This window comes from Podarcis pityusensis (assembly GCF_964106645.2).
Source record: "Podarcis pityusensis genome assembly, chromosome: 5".
Taxonomy (NCBI): Eukaryota; Metazoa; Chordata; class Lepidosauria; order Squamata; family Lacertidae; genus Podarcis; species Podarcis pityusensis.
In genome coordinates, this window is record NC_138032.1 from 50204713 (window position 1) to 50221333 (window position 16621).

Here is a 16621-nt window from a genome sequence, read left to right on the forward strand (position 1 = left end):
CAGCAGTGGTGCCTCATACACGGCCATTCCATCCCTGCACACGCCTAAGAGAATTAAGCTGCATGTTAAATTTACTGTAGAGCGTGTAGCAATGTCTTCAGTTTTTGATAATTAAACCATTAGTGTGGTGTGATGCTGGTCCTGCTGTAAATGTCGCAGGTTGTATCTAACACTGCGCAGGCAGAGTTCCATTTGAGCAATGGGACTTGCCCTCCCAAAATCTGTTTTCCAACCTTCTGGAGAAGATTTTAAGGAAGCGAGTGGGGGGTTGCCAAGTAGAGGAAGGGAAGTTCTATTGTGGAAGCGGAATAGCAGCATTGGACGCAACACGTACGGTGAGAAGTCCCCCCACCCCAGATACTTTTAATCTGAAGCCCTAGTCATGGGAGAGGGGCAGTTTCCTTGTAGATTGGGGTTGGGAAGGCAAGAGGTAAGCTCCCCCTCAATACACACTGTATTTATGGTAGGAATTGTACTTCTGCCCCACCCTACACCTCTTAATTTAATTGACAGCAACAGCAAAAACCCAGAGTTTGTTCCATGCTATGCAGTGCCTATTAGGTGTAGTTTAACCCTTTATAATTGTATATCACAGTAAGCAATACAGAAGGCTGGGCAACGCCTAGGGGGGGCTTCAAGTTAGAGAGGGGGTGCTACCTAGCCAAGTGTCCTGTGTTTCCCTTCCCTCCACTGCCCACCTTGTTGATTCCCCAGTTTTACCCCATGGCAGTAGCTACATCAAGTATTTGGGTGTATTGTTGGAAATTCAAAATGGTGGTTGGCCTCCCTTCCACTGCTATCAGAAAAGCAAGTGTGAAAGAAAGACAGAAAGCTACCTCATATCAGCTCAAGTAGTTTGTCCATCTAGCCCAGTATTTTCTACTCATCTAGCCCAGTATTTTCTACTCTGAAAGCCTTTTGCTCTTAATGTTTTGCTGTGCTCCCTTTTTGGGGGTGCATAAAGTTTTCGATCTCAGGCAATGAATGCCTACTCTTGAGACCATTTTCTCCTTGCCCCAGGCTGCGGAGCTGAATCTCACTCTTGCGAACGCAAAACACTCGAGAGAGTCAAAGAGTTTGTTGGAAACTACTTTTGCTGGAAGGGGTCGAAGAGCAATAATGCGGTGCGCACGTCGCTCTGCCCATTTTACAAGTGAGTCAGCAGCTGTGTGCTGCCCCTTTAAACCCCAGTGGGGATCAATGAAACCTATATGTATAGGTGCCCTAGGGAAATGAAGGTGATGGCTGGGCAGGAGTTCAGCACTGTCCTGTCCTGCTGGCCTCTAAGCAAAGTTTTAAAAAATGAAGTTTAAAAAAGTGGGGGAGAAGCAGGAGAAATGGAGCCCATAACAAAAAAATGGGTTTCAGACACTCCTAGGCTACACCCACAACAGCACCTGGAAACTAGTGTCTCCAGCAGTTTAGTGATTTTTGCATTTGAATAAGAAGAGAGATAGAGAGGCAGAGAGATTTGGCTGAGTCCAGTTATAGTTGGAAAGCAACACAGTATCTCTTGATTCAGATGCAGGGCACATCATTGTATTCCTGAATTCCCTCCAGTGTCACAATGGATTGCTTTCCTTGAGGTAGAAAAAGAGCCAGGCCCAAAACTCTCACAGCTGGCCCTAGTACGCAACCGAGGCCTCTCCGGATGTTTTTCATGCCTCTTGGTTGGAAGAAACACTTCTTCTCTTGTCTTGCTCCTTTGACAGTGCTATAAGATCATCCCTGATATGGGGCGAAGGCTCAATCACTGGCAGGAAATAGCCTCTGCTCATATTGCAGCCAATGTGAAGCCCAAAGTCTGCAAACACAGGGCTATATTGTCAGCTTGGGGGCAGCAGGTCCAACAAGAAAATTCCCCGCATGCTGAGTTGAGGATATATCCTAAAATTATGCAAGATAAGTAATGTCAAATGCCTGTAAAAGGAAGTTGTTGCATGCTCAAATCTTTGTAAGAAGGGCTTGTACCCCTAAGTGAAATATTTGAGAAAGCACTTGGAAAGGAAAACAGATCTTTGTGCCTTTTGTAGTTTTGTTTTGTTTCTGTATATAAAGAAGTTTTAAAAGATGTAGTATTTCCTTTCAGCTCCTCCTCCCCCCTGCACCCCCCACTTGTTTCCTCTATGAGAAATCTACCTTGGGGACTAGCTAGGGATGGTGGGAGGAAGCAGGCTTGTGATAGCACACACACACATATCTTGATTGACGCATCGTGGGAAGTAAAGAAATAAAATAGCTTTGAAAAGAGCAAATTTTTATGAGCAGCCAACAGAATTCTGAAGTTGGAATATCTTACGTAGTATGTAGATTTATGTAAATGAAGAGCATACTTTAAAGATGTACTTCTCGGGAGTTACAGCAAGTGTGTGTGTATGGGGGACAGAGCCAGCGATTATGCAGCTAGACATTGTTGGACTCCAGATCCCATCGTCCCTGTCTACTGGCCTTGCTGGGACGGATGGGAGTTGGAGTCTAGCATCTCAAGGGCACCACATTGGTTACCCCTGGTGTAAGTAAACGTAAGAGGGTGGCGTGGAGTTTAGAGAAGTCAGTGGTGAAATCTCTGCTGCCTTGTTTTTTTTTTTTGCTTTTCCATGGGCTTTATTTTTGCAAAGCTTTCTGGCTAGGCATGCATAAGATTGTGTATATAATACATTAACCAAACTGAAAGTTGTCAACTTCTATTTCATAGACTAAAGTTTATCCCAATCTCACTTTTTTATATACTGGCTTTTCTAATTAAGCTGGAGGAATACCTTCATCAAGTATCCTTCTAGATGCTACCGTACCACATGCCCAGGTAAGATACGGTCTTCTGAAACATTTCAAAATGAACAATAATGAGGTATTAATTTCATACCTGGACTTGTCTTGACTAATTTCCACAAAACAAATTATGGTGTAAGAATGTAAGATAAAGAGAAAAATAGAGAAGAGGAACTGAGAAAGAAACAGTTGACGAAGTATACACCCCGACCTACATTGAGGATGAAGGAAGTCAAATAGAAATCAATAAGAACTGAATTAGGGATGTATCTGTAACATCTGTTTTGCATTTGTAGTTGTAGTATCTTTTTGTTAGTTTGTTTTGTGAGTGTTGTCTGTGTTGGTATCGGTATAATAAATCAATTAAAAAAGAGAGAGAGAAATTTTAAAAAATGGGGTAAAATAAGGTGGTGCCTCAATTAATAGACATTCTGTTTGCCACCAAAGGGAAACAGGAGAAGCCTAGTTTATCAGAAGAGTGTCAAATGAAGACCTTTTTACTGTGTTCCAGAGTCTTATTTTGCTTTTCTAAAAGGCAAGATACGCTCTCGCTAGACACAAAAAAGGGATCTTGGGGTTAAATACTCTGCTTAGATGCCATGTGAACTGTGCCTGAGTTTTCCTAGAGCTCAGTCCTGTTTACAACTTAACAACAAGAAGAAAGGCTCTATAATCATTGATTAAAAAATTAAATGGGTACCCTTGTCTTTCTCCTTCCTGGTTGTTGGTTTGTTTGTTTTTTTAGATCCTTGTGGTTCTCATCCTTGCCAGAATGGAGGCACATGCATTCAGCAGGGATTAGAAGGATACCACTGTGTCTGCCCAGTTGGCTTTGGAGGAGATGCTAATTGCGGTATGCCTTTTCATCTTAGGCACCAGTGCTTTGAGGTTGTTGTTTTTTAATGTGTCACGAACATCACTCAGTTTCCTGTAACAGTTCTGGTTGTTGTTATTTTTGTTTTATAACAGGGAAGAGACTCGATTTACAAAACAAAACATTAAATGTTTCAGAGGAAGGGGTTTTTTGTACTGCTTGTTTCTGGTGACTGAGACATGGGGCTCATCCAGATTTCCTTTTGCACCACATTTCTAGGCACAGGTCTGGGCTTTAAAGCTCTGGATCTGAGCGATTTTATTTTTGCCCCTGCGCTTTCCCCAGGAAAACATGTGTTTTACCACTGAATAAGAGCAAACAGCAAATGGGTTTTGTGTGGATTGCCATTTGCTCCAAAAAAAAAATAACTGCTTGGACACAGAGCTTTAAAGTCCAGACCTGTGCCTAGAAATAGAGCACAAAAAGAAGTCTATATCAGCCCACGGTGAAAGCTGTAATCTTAATCACATTCACTGGGAAATAGGTCCCATCAAGGTTAATGGGAATTACTTCCATGTTAGTATAATTAGGAAAAGGATCTGAAGATTCTTGATGACAATTTCAGGACATTCAGGCTGCAATTAATTATTTGTTTTTATTTACATCACACACACACACACACACACACACACACACACAATTTGCTTGGAAGAAAACCTCAAAGTGGTTTAAAACATTAAAATTATCAGTTAAAAACAAATCTTTAAATTGTTAAAAAAATAATTAAAATCAATGCAACGCCAAAAACCAGATTAAAACATGTTTATATGTCTGGATTGGCTTGCCTAAACAAAAATGTTTTTAGCAGTCACCGAAAAGAGTACCATGAAGGCGCCTGCCTGGTGTCAATTATAAGCCAGTCTTCCTGGAAATAAGCCCAATTACACTCACTGGAACGTATTTCTGAGCAGACATGTATAAGATAGTGCTGTTAGCTTTGCTTTATGTCTTTGCAGCCAACCTGTTGTTGCTGCTTATTTCTCCACACCCAAAGAGTTGGCATGTCTGCAAAAGGCAGCAAACATCAAATAATTGGGGAGGCTGTTAAAAGGAAGTGCAGCATTCAAAATCGCAGGCCACTCTTGAACTGGCTCTATACATAGAATATTGTTGTGGAGAGCAAGTGTTATTTTTGCTAGGAATTTCTATGAAGACATGGATCAAGCAATTCATTTCTGGTTGCATATCTTAGGCTGGATCGAAGACACTTCAAAAAGAAGGTTTCAGGAAAACGCATTGTGAACCTCATAATGGGAAATCACGTTGGCAAAAGACGGAACTCTACAGTGCCATCTGGTGTCACAACACTTTTTAAAAAACTAACGTAGCTGAGTCGTTAGTGGCTCTTTGTTTGTTAATTGGTTCTGCAGATTCTGCTTATACTGAGATTGGGAGCAAGGCTCAGGATTCTGCACTCTCTCCACTGTGGATAGATCCTACCCTGGCCTGGGGTGAATGTTACTGTAATTTAAAGTTGGCAAGCCTAAATTATCATAGCTTACTGATTTCAACAGGCTACTCTAGACTCCCTATTAGAAACATCTTGTTACATTTTTATTTGGACTTCTTAACCCTTTCTTAATACTTTTAAACAAAATTTCCAGCACCCAAGCTGAGTCTAGAATGCAGCGTGGACCTTCTTTTCCTGGTGGACAGTTCATCCAGTACCACCCTCGAAGGCTTCTTGCGCTATAAAGCTTTCCTGAAGAGGTTTCTCCAAGCCGTGTGGAGTAGAGAGAGCCCAGGGAATGTGGGTGTGGCCCAGTACAGCAACAATGTCAAAATGGCCATCGGCATTGGAGACCACCAAGATGCACTCAGTCTGGTGAAGGCTGTTGATTCCATGCAGTTCAGAGGAGGAAGCACCTTGACTGGCAAAGCTTTGCGGTACGTTACACAGCATGGCTTTAAGAGCGGCCCAGTCTTTGCTGATACACCCGATGACCTCCCACGTGTGGTCGTCTTGCTCACGGATTCAAATGCTCAGGATTCGGTGGCAGAGGCAGCTAGGTACAGCAGAGGCCAAGATGTCTTCCTCATTGGAATTGGCAGCGAATCTTTGAAAGCAGAGCTGGATAATATTACAGGGAATCCAAAGTGGACACTGATCTACTCATCCCCACAAGATCTCTTCAACAAGATTCCTGAACTACAAAGGAAAATATGCAGCATAGACAGCCAAGGTAAGGGTTCTAGGTAAGAAAGCATTATCATTTGGTATCTCAGCATCTACTATTGGCTGTCAGGTCCTGCTATCCACATACTTGCTATCCAGAAATTCACTTATCTGCACTTAAAGAATTCTGCCCAAACCTCACTATATGCTCCACAGATTCACTTATTCGAACAGCCAATTTCCTTACTTGGTTTGGATTTTTTGTTTGTGATTTGCTGGTCATCATCCCAGCAGCTATTTTCAGGCAGGAGCTATGGAGAGAGGGAAGGAAAAGCAAGATCAGATGAATCCGAGGCCAGGAAAAAATCAGACAAAACTATGAAAAAGTGGACAAATTGCACATTGGAAGTGTTTCCATAGGAAATAATAGAAATCGTGGACTTGTTTATGTGACCACTTGCCTAACAAACAATTTCCTGGGAACACATTGTGTCCATAAATCAGTACCTGCATGTATGACTTAAAGAGGCACTGGTATATTCTGATACATACTTGAAGATGTATGATGGAAAATGGGAACAAAAGGCATCACTTCTCAGCAGTTAATCAAGTCTAGTTGCCTGCAATCAAAATGGATCTGCTATTTGCTAAGCCATCTCAGAGGCTTAGCTGAGCTTTTCTTCAGAACAAATTCTGAGAAGGTGGTGCTAGTGAATGCTTCCATGGCCTTTGCTGATCAGAGGGAATTGATTCAGATCTTTATCTATACCTTCTAAGATGATGAAACGTCTATAGTTTTTCTAAGCAAATTATGAGTTAACTAATTAGAACAGGCATCCCCAAACTCGGCCCTCCAGATGTTTTGGGACTACAGTTCCCATCGTCCCTGACCACTGGTCCTGTTAGCTAGGGATGCTGGGAGTTGTAGTCCCAAAACATCTGGAGGGCTGAGTTTGGGGAATGCCTGATTTGGAAGATTGTTTTAGTTTGACTGAGCTATTTAGAAATGAACTAAATGTTGGGTTTATTCTGATATTTGTTACATTTTTCTCCCTTCCTTCAGTGGCTTCAGGCTGGCATACATTTTAATTCTAACAACAGCCCTGTGAGGTAGGTTAGACTGAGAGGTGGTCGCTGGCCCAAGCTCACCTTGGTGAGCCTCAGAACCAAGCAGGAACTTGAATGTGATCCAATATTCTAGCACTGGCTTTGCCTCACCTTACTGCTTGCTCAGTGCCGTTTAATTTTTACAATTCAAAAGAAATCTGCTGTTCTAAGACTCCTGCCTTTCTAAATTTAGCCCGAACTAATGTCTATATGACCTTATGCAAATACCATTCCCTTTCATTTGACTGTGTTTTAGATGCCTTCCAGCTATTCAGACTATTGAGCCATGTTCTCAGAAGCTTAATGCTGCTCCTTCCTTACTTCCTTCCTTCCTTAGGCTGCCCATCTCAGTCTATGGACTTGGTATTTGCTTTGGACTCTTCAGCTTCTGTTGGAAGGAATAACTTTGTGCAGCTGAAAACCTTTGTCAGCAGCCTCTCTCTCCAATTTGACATCAATCGGGATGTGACTCAGGTAGGCCTTGTTGTCTTTGGGAAAAGGCCTCACACCACGTTTGGGCTGGACACACACGTGACCAGCTCAGATCTCCATGAAGCCATCAGTCAAGCTCCCTTTGTAGGTGGCTCTGCCTCGGTTGGCAGCTCCTTGCTCCATATTTATGACGATCTCATGACTGTCCAAAAAGGAGCGAGGCCTGGTGTGAAGAAGATTGTGGTGGTGGTCACAAGTGGAGCTGGAGTGGAGGATGCCGTTGTCCCAGCTCAACAGCTACGTAATAATGATGTATCGCTACTGGTTATTGGGATGGAACAAGTTCAAGTGAGCTCATTGCTGAGGATTGCAGGTTCTCACAATAATCTCTTGAGGATTCCTTCCTATGAAGAGCTAAAAAATAATGAAGAACTTATCCTTGAAAGAATATGTGATGGTAAGATGATTATTTTGACTTTAGGGTTGTATCTGTATACAATGAATAGAATAAAACCACATTTCTTTATTAATACCTTCATTTTATTATTATTTTGGATAACCCTTTGCCCAGTGTAACCTGGAGCCAGCCCTTCTTTCCCTGCATATGCCCATAAGCCATGGGTTGCTAATCTGCAACCTTCCAAATGTTATTGGGTTACAGCTCCCAGTATTCAATTTGTGATGGTTCAGGGTGATGGGAGTTGGAGTCTTAACATCTGGAAGGACTACAGGCTTGTCACTTCTATCATAATAAATCATATATTATTATTTTGTAGAATTCACATTTGTTTCTTGGTTTATCACCAATATCAAGTGTCCGAAGGGGCTGGCTAAATATCAATTTACAGTGAATTAGAAGTGCATTGTACATATCAAGTACCAGTAAAGTACATTACTTGAAACATCAGTGCAATAAAATTACAGTGCTAGTCTGGACATTTCCAAATTTGAGCCATATTTAGTTCTTGAATTTGAAATGCCAATTGATTTCAGGGCTACCTTTTCTGATGTAAGCATACTTCTGAGAAAAAGAAGAAGAAAAATAAGATCTATGCTTCAGCACTACCTAACAACCACATATGCCTAACCCCCCCTTCTTTGAAGTTGAAAAGAAGCCACATTAAACACTTCTTCCCCTTCGTGTTTAAACCATCTTCAAATCAGTATTTGCCATGTGTCTGATTATCTGTTTCACCTTTTAAGCCATTGTTCATCCAAGATTAGTGCGTATTCTTAACACATCAAACAGGGATTGCTTGTGGTAAATGGCAAAAGGACTAACTGGTCTTTCACGGGCTGGTGTGCTTTGTTTACAAAACAACTCAAGATGAGACTGAACTTGTAGTCTTTGAAGAACTGCAGCTTAGTCATTTATTTAATGATTGGTAAGGTGATGTGCTGTCAGATCCTGTGTGTGAAGGAAGGGCATGTGATGGTACAAATGGGGACCAGGAACAGTAATTGTGAGTTGAGGAGGGTCTGTAGAAAGTTCTGGAGCAGGACGCTGGCATCCCTAATTCCAGCAAAAGTTTCAGCTGTGATTTTGGCTGTGTGAAATTTAAGTAATGCACTCAGTGTATAGCTTTGTCCTAGGTGTGAGACTTTCCCTCTTCTAAGGCTGTAAGGCGTTTCTGCAATACCAGGAGATGTGTTCACTGATTTCCATCGCCACAGAACAACTGGAATCCTGCGGCATTAAGAAAGCTTCGATTTCTTTCTTCTTGCGCCTGCCAGTCAACATGACTTGTTGTTTTCTTTTGTCTGTTGCAGAGGCCAAGAAGCCAGCAAACCTCTGCAAACCCAACCCCTGCATGAATGATGGAGTTTGTGTTTCTGGAAATGGCAGCTACTGGTGTCGGTGCCAAGGCTGGGTAGGACCTCACTGTGAAAACAGTAAGCATCAAAGTACAGTAAGCCAAAAGGCATTTAGGCCTCCTCCCTCATTTAGATTCATTGTCCCCATCTGAAACAAATGATCCCTGAAGAATCCACTTGCTCTGTACCTTTGCCCCAGATAAAGTCAATTCATTTCCATTTAGATCACATTCCTAAAAGTATGCTGAAAAAGGGAGGGTGGGGAAATTAAATAAGCTTCATAGTATCAAATTTTACGGTTGACTGGTAAATGTACTTTTGGCTTGTTCTCTTCACAAATACTAATCTTAAATGACTCACTGCAATCTTCTTAAACCCATATATTTCTTAGGTTTAATTGGCACACTCTTTCACTAAGATCTTGTTGGATCTCATTCCAAAAGAGTCAGCTTGTTACAGCAAAAGCAGAACAGCCGAGCATGTAGTGCGCACTGTATTTGTTTTGCTGAACAAGAGGCGCTCCGCATGTGCAATGCCTCTTTTCTGCATTGACCTATTTGGAAGGATCAGGAAGCATAGGAGGAGGCCTACAATTGTCTTCCTGTGAGGTTGGCGCTTTGAGCATGTCCTTGTTGCTGCACAGATGACACCAGCCTCACAAAGCAGGTTGCATCCACCAGTCAAGGTGCTCCTGACATCCTTTAGGATGCTTGAGACCAAATACCAAAAGAGAAGAGTACTCACATATTTGCTTCCACTCCCACATATCTTTATCTGTAAAAATGTCATTGTTTTCTGGGATTCCTTTTTGATCTCATAACTTACCCCTTGCAATATTCCCTGCGTTGTATTACTAAATTGCCAGAAGCATGACAAATGGAACTTGATTGCTGAAGAAACCTTAATAATCGGTAGTGCAAACAAGACCTTACCTCATTGGAAAATATACTTGTGAAATCTTTGGGTGTTGGGAGGAGCCATAATATGGATAGTCTTAATGATGAAAGAGTTAACTGATATATAGCTGAAGTTGACCTTTTCGGTCCCTGCTAGGTTGTCAATGGACTAAGTGAAGCAACTTCACTACAGACCTACAGACTCATTTGTAGGCCTCATTTCAACCTGTTGGAAAAATGAAAAGGCTTCATTTAAAATTCATGTTTCATTTCTGTATGTAGGAAAACCATATTTGACTGTTTGCTCTGGGAAACAATCATTCTTTATTTTTAATATAGGAATTCAGAGGGGTGACACTTCACAGATGCATCCAGCCATGGTCCGTGCTCCACAAAACCGACGCGGCTGGCGACAGCTGTATCGATCTCGCAAGCATTCCAAAAGGCAAATTCCTCACTGACTATCTTCAGCTACTGAAAACATTGTATGAAAGAACTGAAACACAGTCAACGTTTGCAAGCAATAATGGTGTTCCCCAAAGCACAGGAGTTTTGCACAGAATCACTTCCTGGTACGCCAAATGAGGTGACCAATATCTAGTTTGTGTTGATATTAGATATTTATTGTTGCTGTACTGACACTTTCACCATTTAAGGTCAGCGTTTCTTCTGTACGGTGAGTTCCATAGCTCTGAAGATTTCAGTTTCTGTAGTGGATTGGACAATCTTGGGAAAGTTGGTACCATTTTAAAGTTCAGATGAAACCAGCAAAATGACTAAGGTTTGATTTATATTGTTTACAGATGCCTGAATTTCCCTGACCATCGAGAAGTTCCAGGCATGCAGTGCTTACTTGGGTTTGGTTTCCTTGGGAAGGAGGTCACTGGAGGCTTATGCCTTCTTTTAATTATTTGAATTTATTTACAAATATGCAGGTTAAAAAAATGTGATAGCTTTAAGTTTAAGCCTTAAACTCTAATATATAGCCAAAGTCCACTGCTCCCCCATTGGATCTTCACAGCGAAGCCCCCTCCAAAGGCACTTCCCTTCTGTGTCTGACATCCCAACTCAGAATGAAGTCCACTCACAGCTAAATTGCCATCTGCCCCTGGATTGAGGTGGAGGAAATGAGGGTGGCTCATTTTCTCCAATTAATTTTTCTAATCAATTATCAAGCTTCCCAATCCACTGGCTGCAAGAATCCTTTTGCAATAAATTCTATCAATTTGACTAAACAGTGTGCAACTATTTAGAAAAACGGGCACCACCTCATCACTTTATTAGGAATGGCTTCCTTTGCAGCATGCAACCTGTGCTTGCAAAAGCAATCTGTTGGCTAGCTCTGGTTATTGGTTGTACGTCGCTTGTGGTACAACCAACACCCAGAACATGTGCCATGCTCTATTCTTTTCTGTGTTGTCCTCTGTATGTTGTTGTTTGTTTGTTTTTCGCTCTGCATCTTCTGTCTGTAGGAAGAAAACTTGTTAAATTGGGCCTGACAAGCATTTTGCAGTTCTAAAGCACCACATCAGCAGCTCACCTGTTGCAATATTTAATAAGCATTTGACTTTCTGCACCAGCTTCATTTAGTTATTTTTCACATTATGTTACTGCACGATGGAATGGCATAACTTGGGAAAATGCTGATCAGTAATAAGAGGAATTGGGTATGAGGTTAAGATGGGTATAAAGCTGTTTTGAAATGTTGAATCTACTGGATTGAGGGTTTTGTTTGTTTGTTTGTTATACCACCAAATCCATATCAGTTTTCTATTTATCTCGCTGAAGCAGTGCTCTTAGTTTTGCCAGTTGCAGCCCTACCACATTTTATCTGTGTTAAGGATATAAACATGTAAGGTTTCTGAAGTAGGTTTCGTTCTCTAGTGCAGGGGTAGCTTTCAGTTCTTGGAATGTATTTTTGTTTATCTGCAGATATTGGGACAGCTGAGCAGAGGGAATATAGACACAGCTGAGCTATTCAAACAAGGTACGAAGACAAGTTTCACCACTCTGCTCCCAGTGCCCTTATATGCCATTCCAACCTTCCTGCACTGTAGTGTTGTTTTGTGTTTTTATTATACCTTTTTAAAAAAGTTTATGCCGTATGAATAGACCCACTGAAAGCAGCAGGCTAAAATCCATTTATTTCATTGGATCTACTCTGACTAAGGTTGGACATCCACCCATTTTGATTATATTGGCTCTCCTATTGAGGCAGATAGGAAAGTCAAAATGGTTGAAAATAAAGAGTAAATTTCAGAGTGCTAAGATTGCATCCATCACTAGCAAACCTATCTAAAATGATGAAACAGTAGGCACCCAAAAATATTTAGAACAAGGTGAAAATCTGAGGCAGCATCTGCACCCAGTTTTGCCCATCTAGGGAGTCGTAAGACATTCCAGCGCTCAGCCTTCCCTTGCAACAGTTCCTTTTTCCCAGCATGTACAGCATCCAACACTGATTGCAAGTAGGCTTGATGTTTCTTCATAGCCGCAAATGGACACTAAGGTTTGCTTCTCTGCTGGAGTTTTGTAATCAGAAGAGTTTGTGCAATTTTCTCTTAACCTGAGGTTTGCAGTAGGCTGCTCCCTCCCTAGGCTGCTTAATCAAGCCTTCAGAGCAAGCTGGATGAGAAGTGTTTTTTATTAGGGGAAAATTTGTGTAAAAGATAAGACTGGCCTTTCTACACAAAACAGCAGCAGCTTCTACTTACTTTCCATTCTAAGAGGGCCCCCCAGTGGACAAAAGGGTGTTTTTCCGCCCTCCTTTTTGAACTCCCAGAGAGTATTTATTTTCATCAAAGAGAGTTTTGGATGTATGTTAACATGGCCACACAGCAAAAAGGTTTGGCTGTATATGGGCCTGCAAAGTTAAACGTTATAGACAGACACTGCTTGGTTTTCTCTCTCGTTTTTTGGACTATGTAATGATTTTTACACGCACGCTTAGATTATAGCCAACCTTTTTCTTTATTAAAAAAAACTTTTCTAAAATAGCAATGGATTGAAAAGACACATGTACAACAAATAGAAAGTATTTTTAGCTAGGAACACAGTAACAACTTCATTCTATGGTGAGTTAAATGAACGCTTTGGGTCTGAAACTGCCTGCTTTACATATTGACTTTCTGTGTCCCTGGCCCGCCCCCCCCCCCCCACTATCAGCTATAGTGTTGAGGTGGAGGAAACACAGCGCTGTGTGTCAGGATGAGATCTGTGGCACAGATGCTGGGGTACACCTCTGGCACCTACCCCCTTGATGCTTCCAGTTTCTCAGGGCACCTGAGGACCAAAACTTTATTGACCCCTCTGCCTCCCCTGCCCTTATTCCCCCATCTTAAACACTTGCGCCAGCAAAGAGAGACAAATGCAGTACAGACACCACAAGACATGTACAATGGCAGTGACAAGGCGCACACTGGCACAATTAATTCCTAGGGTCAATGTAGACCCATTACTTCAACAACTGTGGATGCTACTTGTATGACAAATGGTAAAATACCTGTTGCTTTCAGAATGGTGCCACACATGGTATAGCTCTTTCAGATGGGCCTGTAACCTGTGGATAGTGGATATGCTTGTACTGTGGTTTTAAAAAGCCTGGTTTTTAAAAAAAATACACGGTGATTACATTACACAGGTGGCTTTTTAGCTTAAATGATATATTGTCTGCAAACTTAAACTGTTCTCCCCTGATAAAGTAACCCCCTGGAGATTGTTTCCCTCTCAAAAGAAGAAAGGAGAAAATGTATACTCACAGATCTAGGGTTTCTGCCCGCCTTGTGAGTTTCTGGCCTTTCCAATTGATGCCCCAATGATCCAGACAGCATTAAGTACTTCTAAGACTACAATCCTATGCATGCTGACCTGGCACAAGTCAATGGGGTATACATACTAAGAAAGCAAACATGGTTAAACAGCAAATTCTTATTGATTGTCAGGGTACCTGCTTAGGCACATGCTTGACTGATTTTGGCTGAATCTTGGAGCTAAAGGGGGGGGGGGGAGAAAGATGGTTTACAAATGGCAGAAGACTGGTGTGGGATGAAAAATCCTGTGTGAATATTCCTTTCCACCCCACCACCTATTTCTGGAGCAATAAGAGAACTCCCAGCAAAGTAGTAGAGCAGGAGTCACTCAGTGCCTAGAAGTCACAGCAGTTAATTAAATCAAAGTACACCAATTGCTGTACACTGCCCTATGTTATCAGTATTTCCCCAGGGGCAAATATCGCTTCTACTGCTGAGGGGGGAAAGCTGTTTTTTCATAATAAACTACGTAGTTTGGGGAAAGATGTTTGGAGATCCTGCAGTGACTGACCAGCAGGAGTGCACATTTATTGCACAAGAAAATGTTCATCTGAAAAGGCCCTTGGATAGTGAGATACTGAGCTCAAGCACCTGTGGTCTTTACAGCATTTAGTACTGTGTTAGCACAAACAATTTAATAAAAAATTCTTTCCTTTGTATACAGCTAGCTTTGAAAAATTATTCATATTCAAGGTTAAAATTCAGGAACCTGACATTTTTGGCACAGAGTCCACACCTAACTCTGCCTTATATACATAATTTAATCTCCTTGGGTTTGGGGAACACAGCTCAGTCAAGTTCTACCTTGGTCTAATTATACTTTTGTTTACAGAAAACAGAATGATAAGAATATATTCAAGGGTAAAGGGGTGGAATTCCCCCCCTTCCAAATGTTTGGATGATTAAATTCACCATACTTGGGTGAACAAATTCTCCTTTGCTTTTGTGCACTTAACTTCCATACAGTATGCCAACTATTGTGCAGAATATGATGATGTGGCATCTGTTCCTACACGCTACTATTACGTGTATATTATTAACCTGAAGCATTCCAGAGTAACTAAAGTGCATTCAAATCACCCCACAGCATACTTAATCACATTTTGGAAGCTACGACAGAAGATTCCACCCCTTTATTCCTCAAATGACAGATGCAGTGGCTAAAGAATTACGTTAAATGACTTTCTGGCCCCAATCCACAAAGATTTAAGTTCCCATCCATGCACAGCCTCTAATCTATAGCATTTAAGTGTAGATCCTTAGTCATAATGAGATATCTCTGCTACTTATGCCCACTGGAAAGCCCTTCTTAATCACAGGAGTTGTCTGTGGGTATTGGAATGTCTAGTCACCTGTGAACCCAGTGCATTGCTCTTGTGCCAACAACTGATAATAGCTCTCTTCAGTGCTATTTTTCTAGAAAAAGAGATGCCAGAACTGCCCAAGAACACCTTCCTTGTTCTCTTATATTGGCAATGGCACCCACCTGAGAGGTGCTGGAACTGAGTTCCGGCTGAAAAAAGCCCTGGCTTTCCTTGTACAAGCATTAAACATTGAAAATTAAGAAGCTGTAGCAGTGGTTGTCACCCACTGGGACTAGTTGGATGGGAGGCCAACAGTAGGTGGTGCCAGAGCCAATGAAAGACATAGCCAACTAATTTTAAGTTTTGTCCCCATCCTCCTGAGTGCTACAAGGGCAGAACTGAGGCTAAGGAGGAGAATGTTCACTGCCAGTGCCAGTCCTGGACTGGTTGTGAGTAAGAAGGCAGGCAGGCGGGTGGGAACTGGCTAAGGGTTGGTGGGACACTGCCCCTATTTGCCCTAACAAATGAGCCTCCGCTGAGCTGTACTTGTTTTTTGGTCAGGAATTCTTTGTGGAAAGTCAGGCTGCATTGTGTACAACAATAATAATACCTTTTAGCTGTGTCTCTTGGTCTCCCTGGCCAAAATTGTCTCCGTTGGTTGGAACAGCTCTTCTCCAACAGAAAAGTCTGACACAGAGACTTGTATTTACTTAATCAGCTTTCAGGATTTTAGCTCAGGAAACTGAATTTACCTCCGTGATCCCCAGGCCCTGGTGTATCAGAAGAACATTAAACAGATCTGGCAAGAATTCAGTCCTTGCTGTTCTATTGCTAACAACAAATCCTGGATTGGACAACAGTAAAACACCAAAATAGAAATACACAAAGGCATCATTATGTACATTGGCCGGGTTAAAAGCAAGGTTTCCACTTGGGTTAACTCTCTCAGCTGCACGGCACTCCTCTGCTAAAAAAGGAGCAAATTCCTTAGTCTGATGAAGGCCATGTTGGGTTCTGACCCTGGTCCCTCCATTATTTCTTGGTGTACAGCTGGCCATGTTTTACCTCATCTAGACCATTCTGTACTTGCAAGAGAATCCTGTAGTCCACGAATGGCCACTTCTAATATTGAGTCCATTATTGGTGCTAGGATTTCCTAACTAGCACCTTTCTTCTCCCATTCCTGCAAAACAAAAATGGAAAAATAGGCCCCACTTGAGGGCTTATCCTTATCTTTATATATTTCTTTCCAAAACCCCAATAGTTTTAAATATGCCATAGGCCATGGGCAAATTATTCTTGCCATAATAAGCACTACAGGCATGTCTTACCTTAGCTTTCTGTAGAACTGTTCCTTTCCCTGTGACCATGACAGATAAAGGCCGGTTTTTTAGTGCCATTGCTGAATTGACAGGCGAGTTTTCTGTGCCATTCATAGGGTTGGCAACCTTCATCTGTGTTTATGGGGAAAAGATAATAGCTGTGGTCATACACAATTG

At 41.8% G+C, this 16621-nt stretch overlaps 2 protein-coding genes across 8 annotated transcripts in view; one reads left to right on the forward strand and one right to left on the reverse strand.

The window, feature by feature from the left end:
* VWA2 (von Willebrand factor A domain containing 2) overlaps window positions 1-16621 on the forward strand; it is a 39852-nt gene that overhangs the window by 22329 nt on the left and 902 nt on the right. For 2 of the 5 annotated variants that reach the window (XM_081005969.1, XM_081005970.1), the window contains exons 9-15: window positions 1021-1153; window positions 2748-2803; window positions 3515-3622; window positions 5248-5826; window positions 7204-7755; window positions 9069-9191; window positions 10349-12277. In XM_081005969.1, coding sequence (XP_080862095.1) covers window positions 1021-1153; window positions 2748-2803; window positions 3515-3622; window positions 5248-5826; window positions 7204-7755; window positions 9069-9191; window positions 10349-10470 — 1673 coding nt within the window. In that variant the 3' untranslated portion in view covers window positions 10471-12277. Of the gene's footprint in view, window positions 1-1020; window positions 1154-2747; window positions 2804-3514; window positions 3623-5247; window positions 5827-7203; window positions 7756-9068; window positions 9192-10348; window positions 12278-16621 lie in introns of those variants that run through there. The other 3 variants (XR_013986561.1, XR_013986562.1, XR_013986563.1) reach the window with 3 other exon arrangements.
* Window positions 12961-16621, reverse strand: part of AFAP1L2 (actin filament associated protein 1 like 2) — a 74540-nt gene continuing 70879 nt past the window's right edge. For all 3 annotated transcript variants that reach the window (XM_081005967.1, XM_081005966.1, XM_081005968.1), the window contains 2 exons: window positions 16454-16576; window positions 12961-16305 (listed from right to left, as the gene is read on the reverse strand). In XM_081005967.1, the coding sequence (XP_080862093.1) occupies window positions 16279-16305; window positions 16454-16576 (150 nt within the window). In that variant the 3' untranslated portion in view covers window positions 12961-16278. The remainder of the gene's footprint in view (window positions 16306-16453; window positions 16577-16621) is intronic.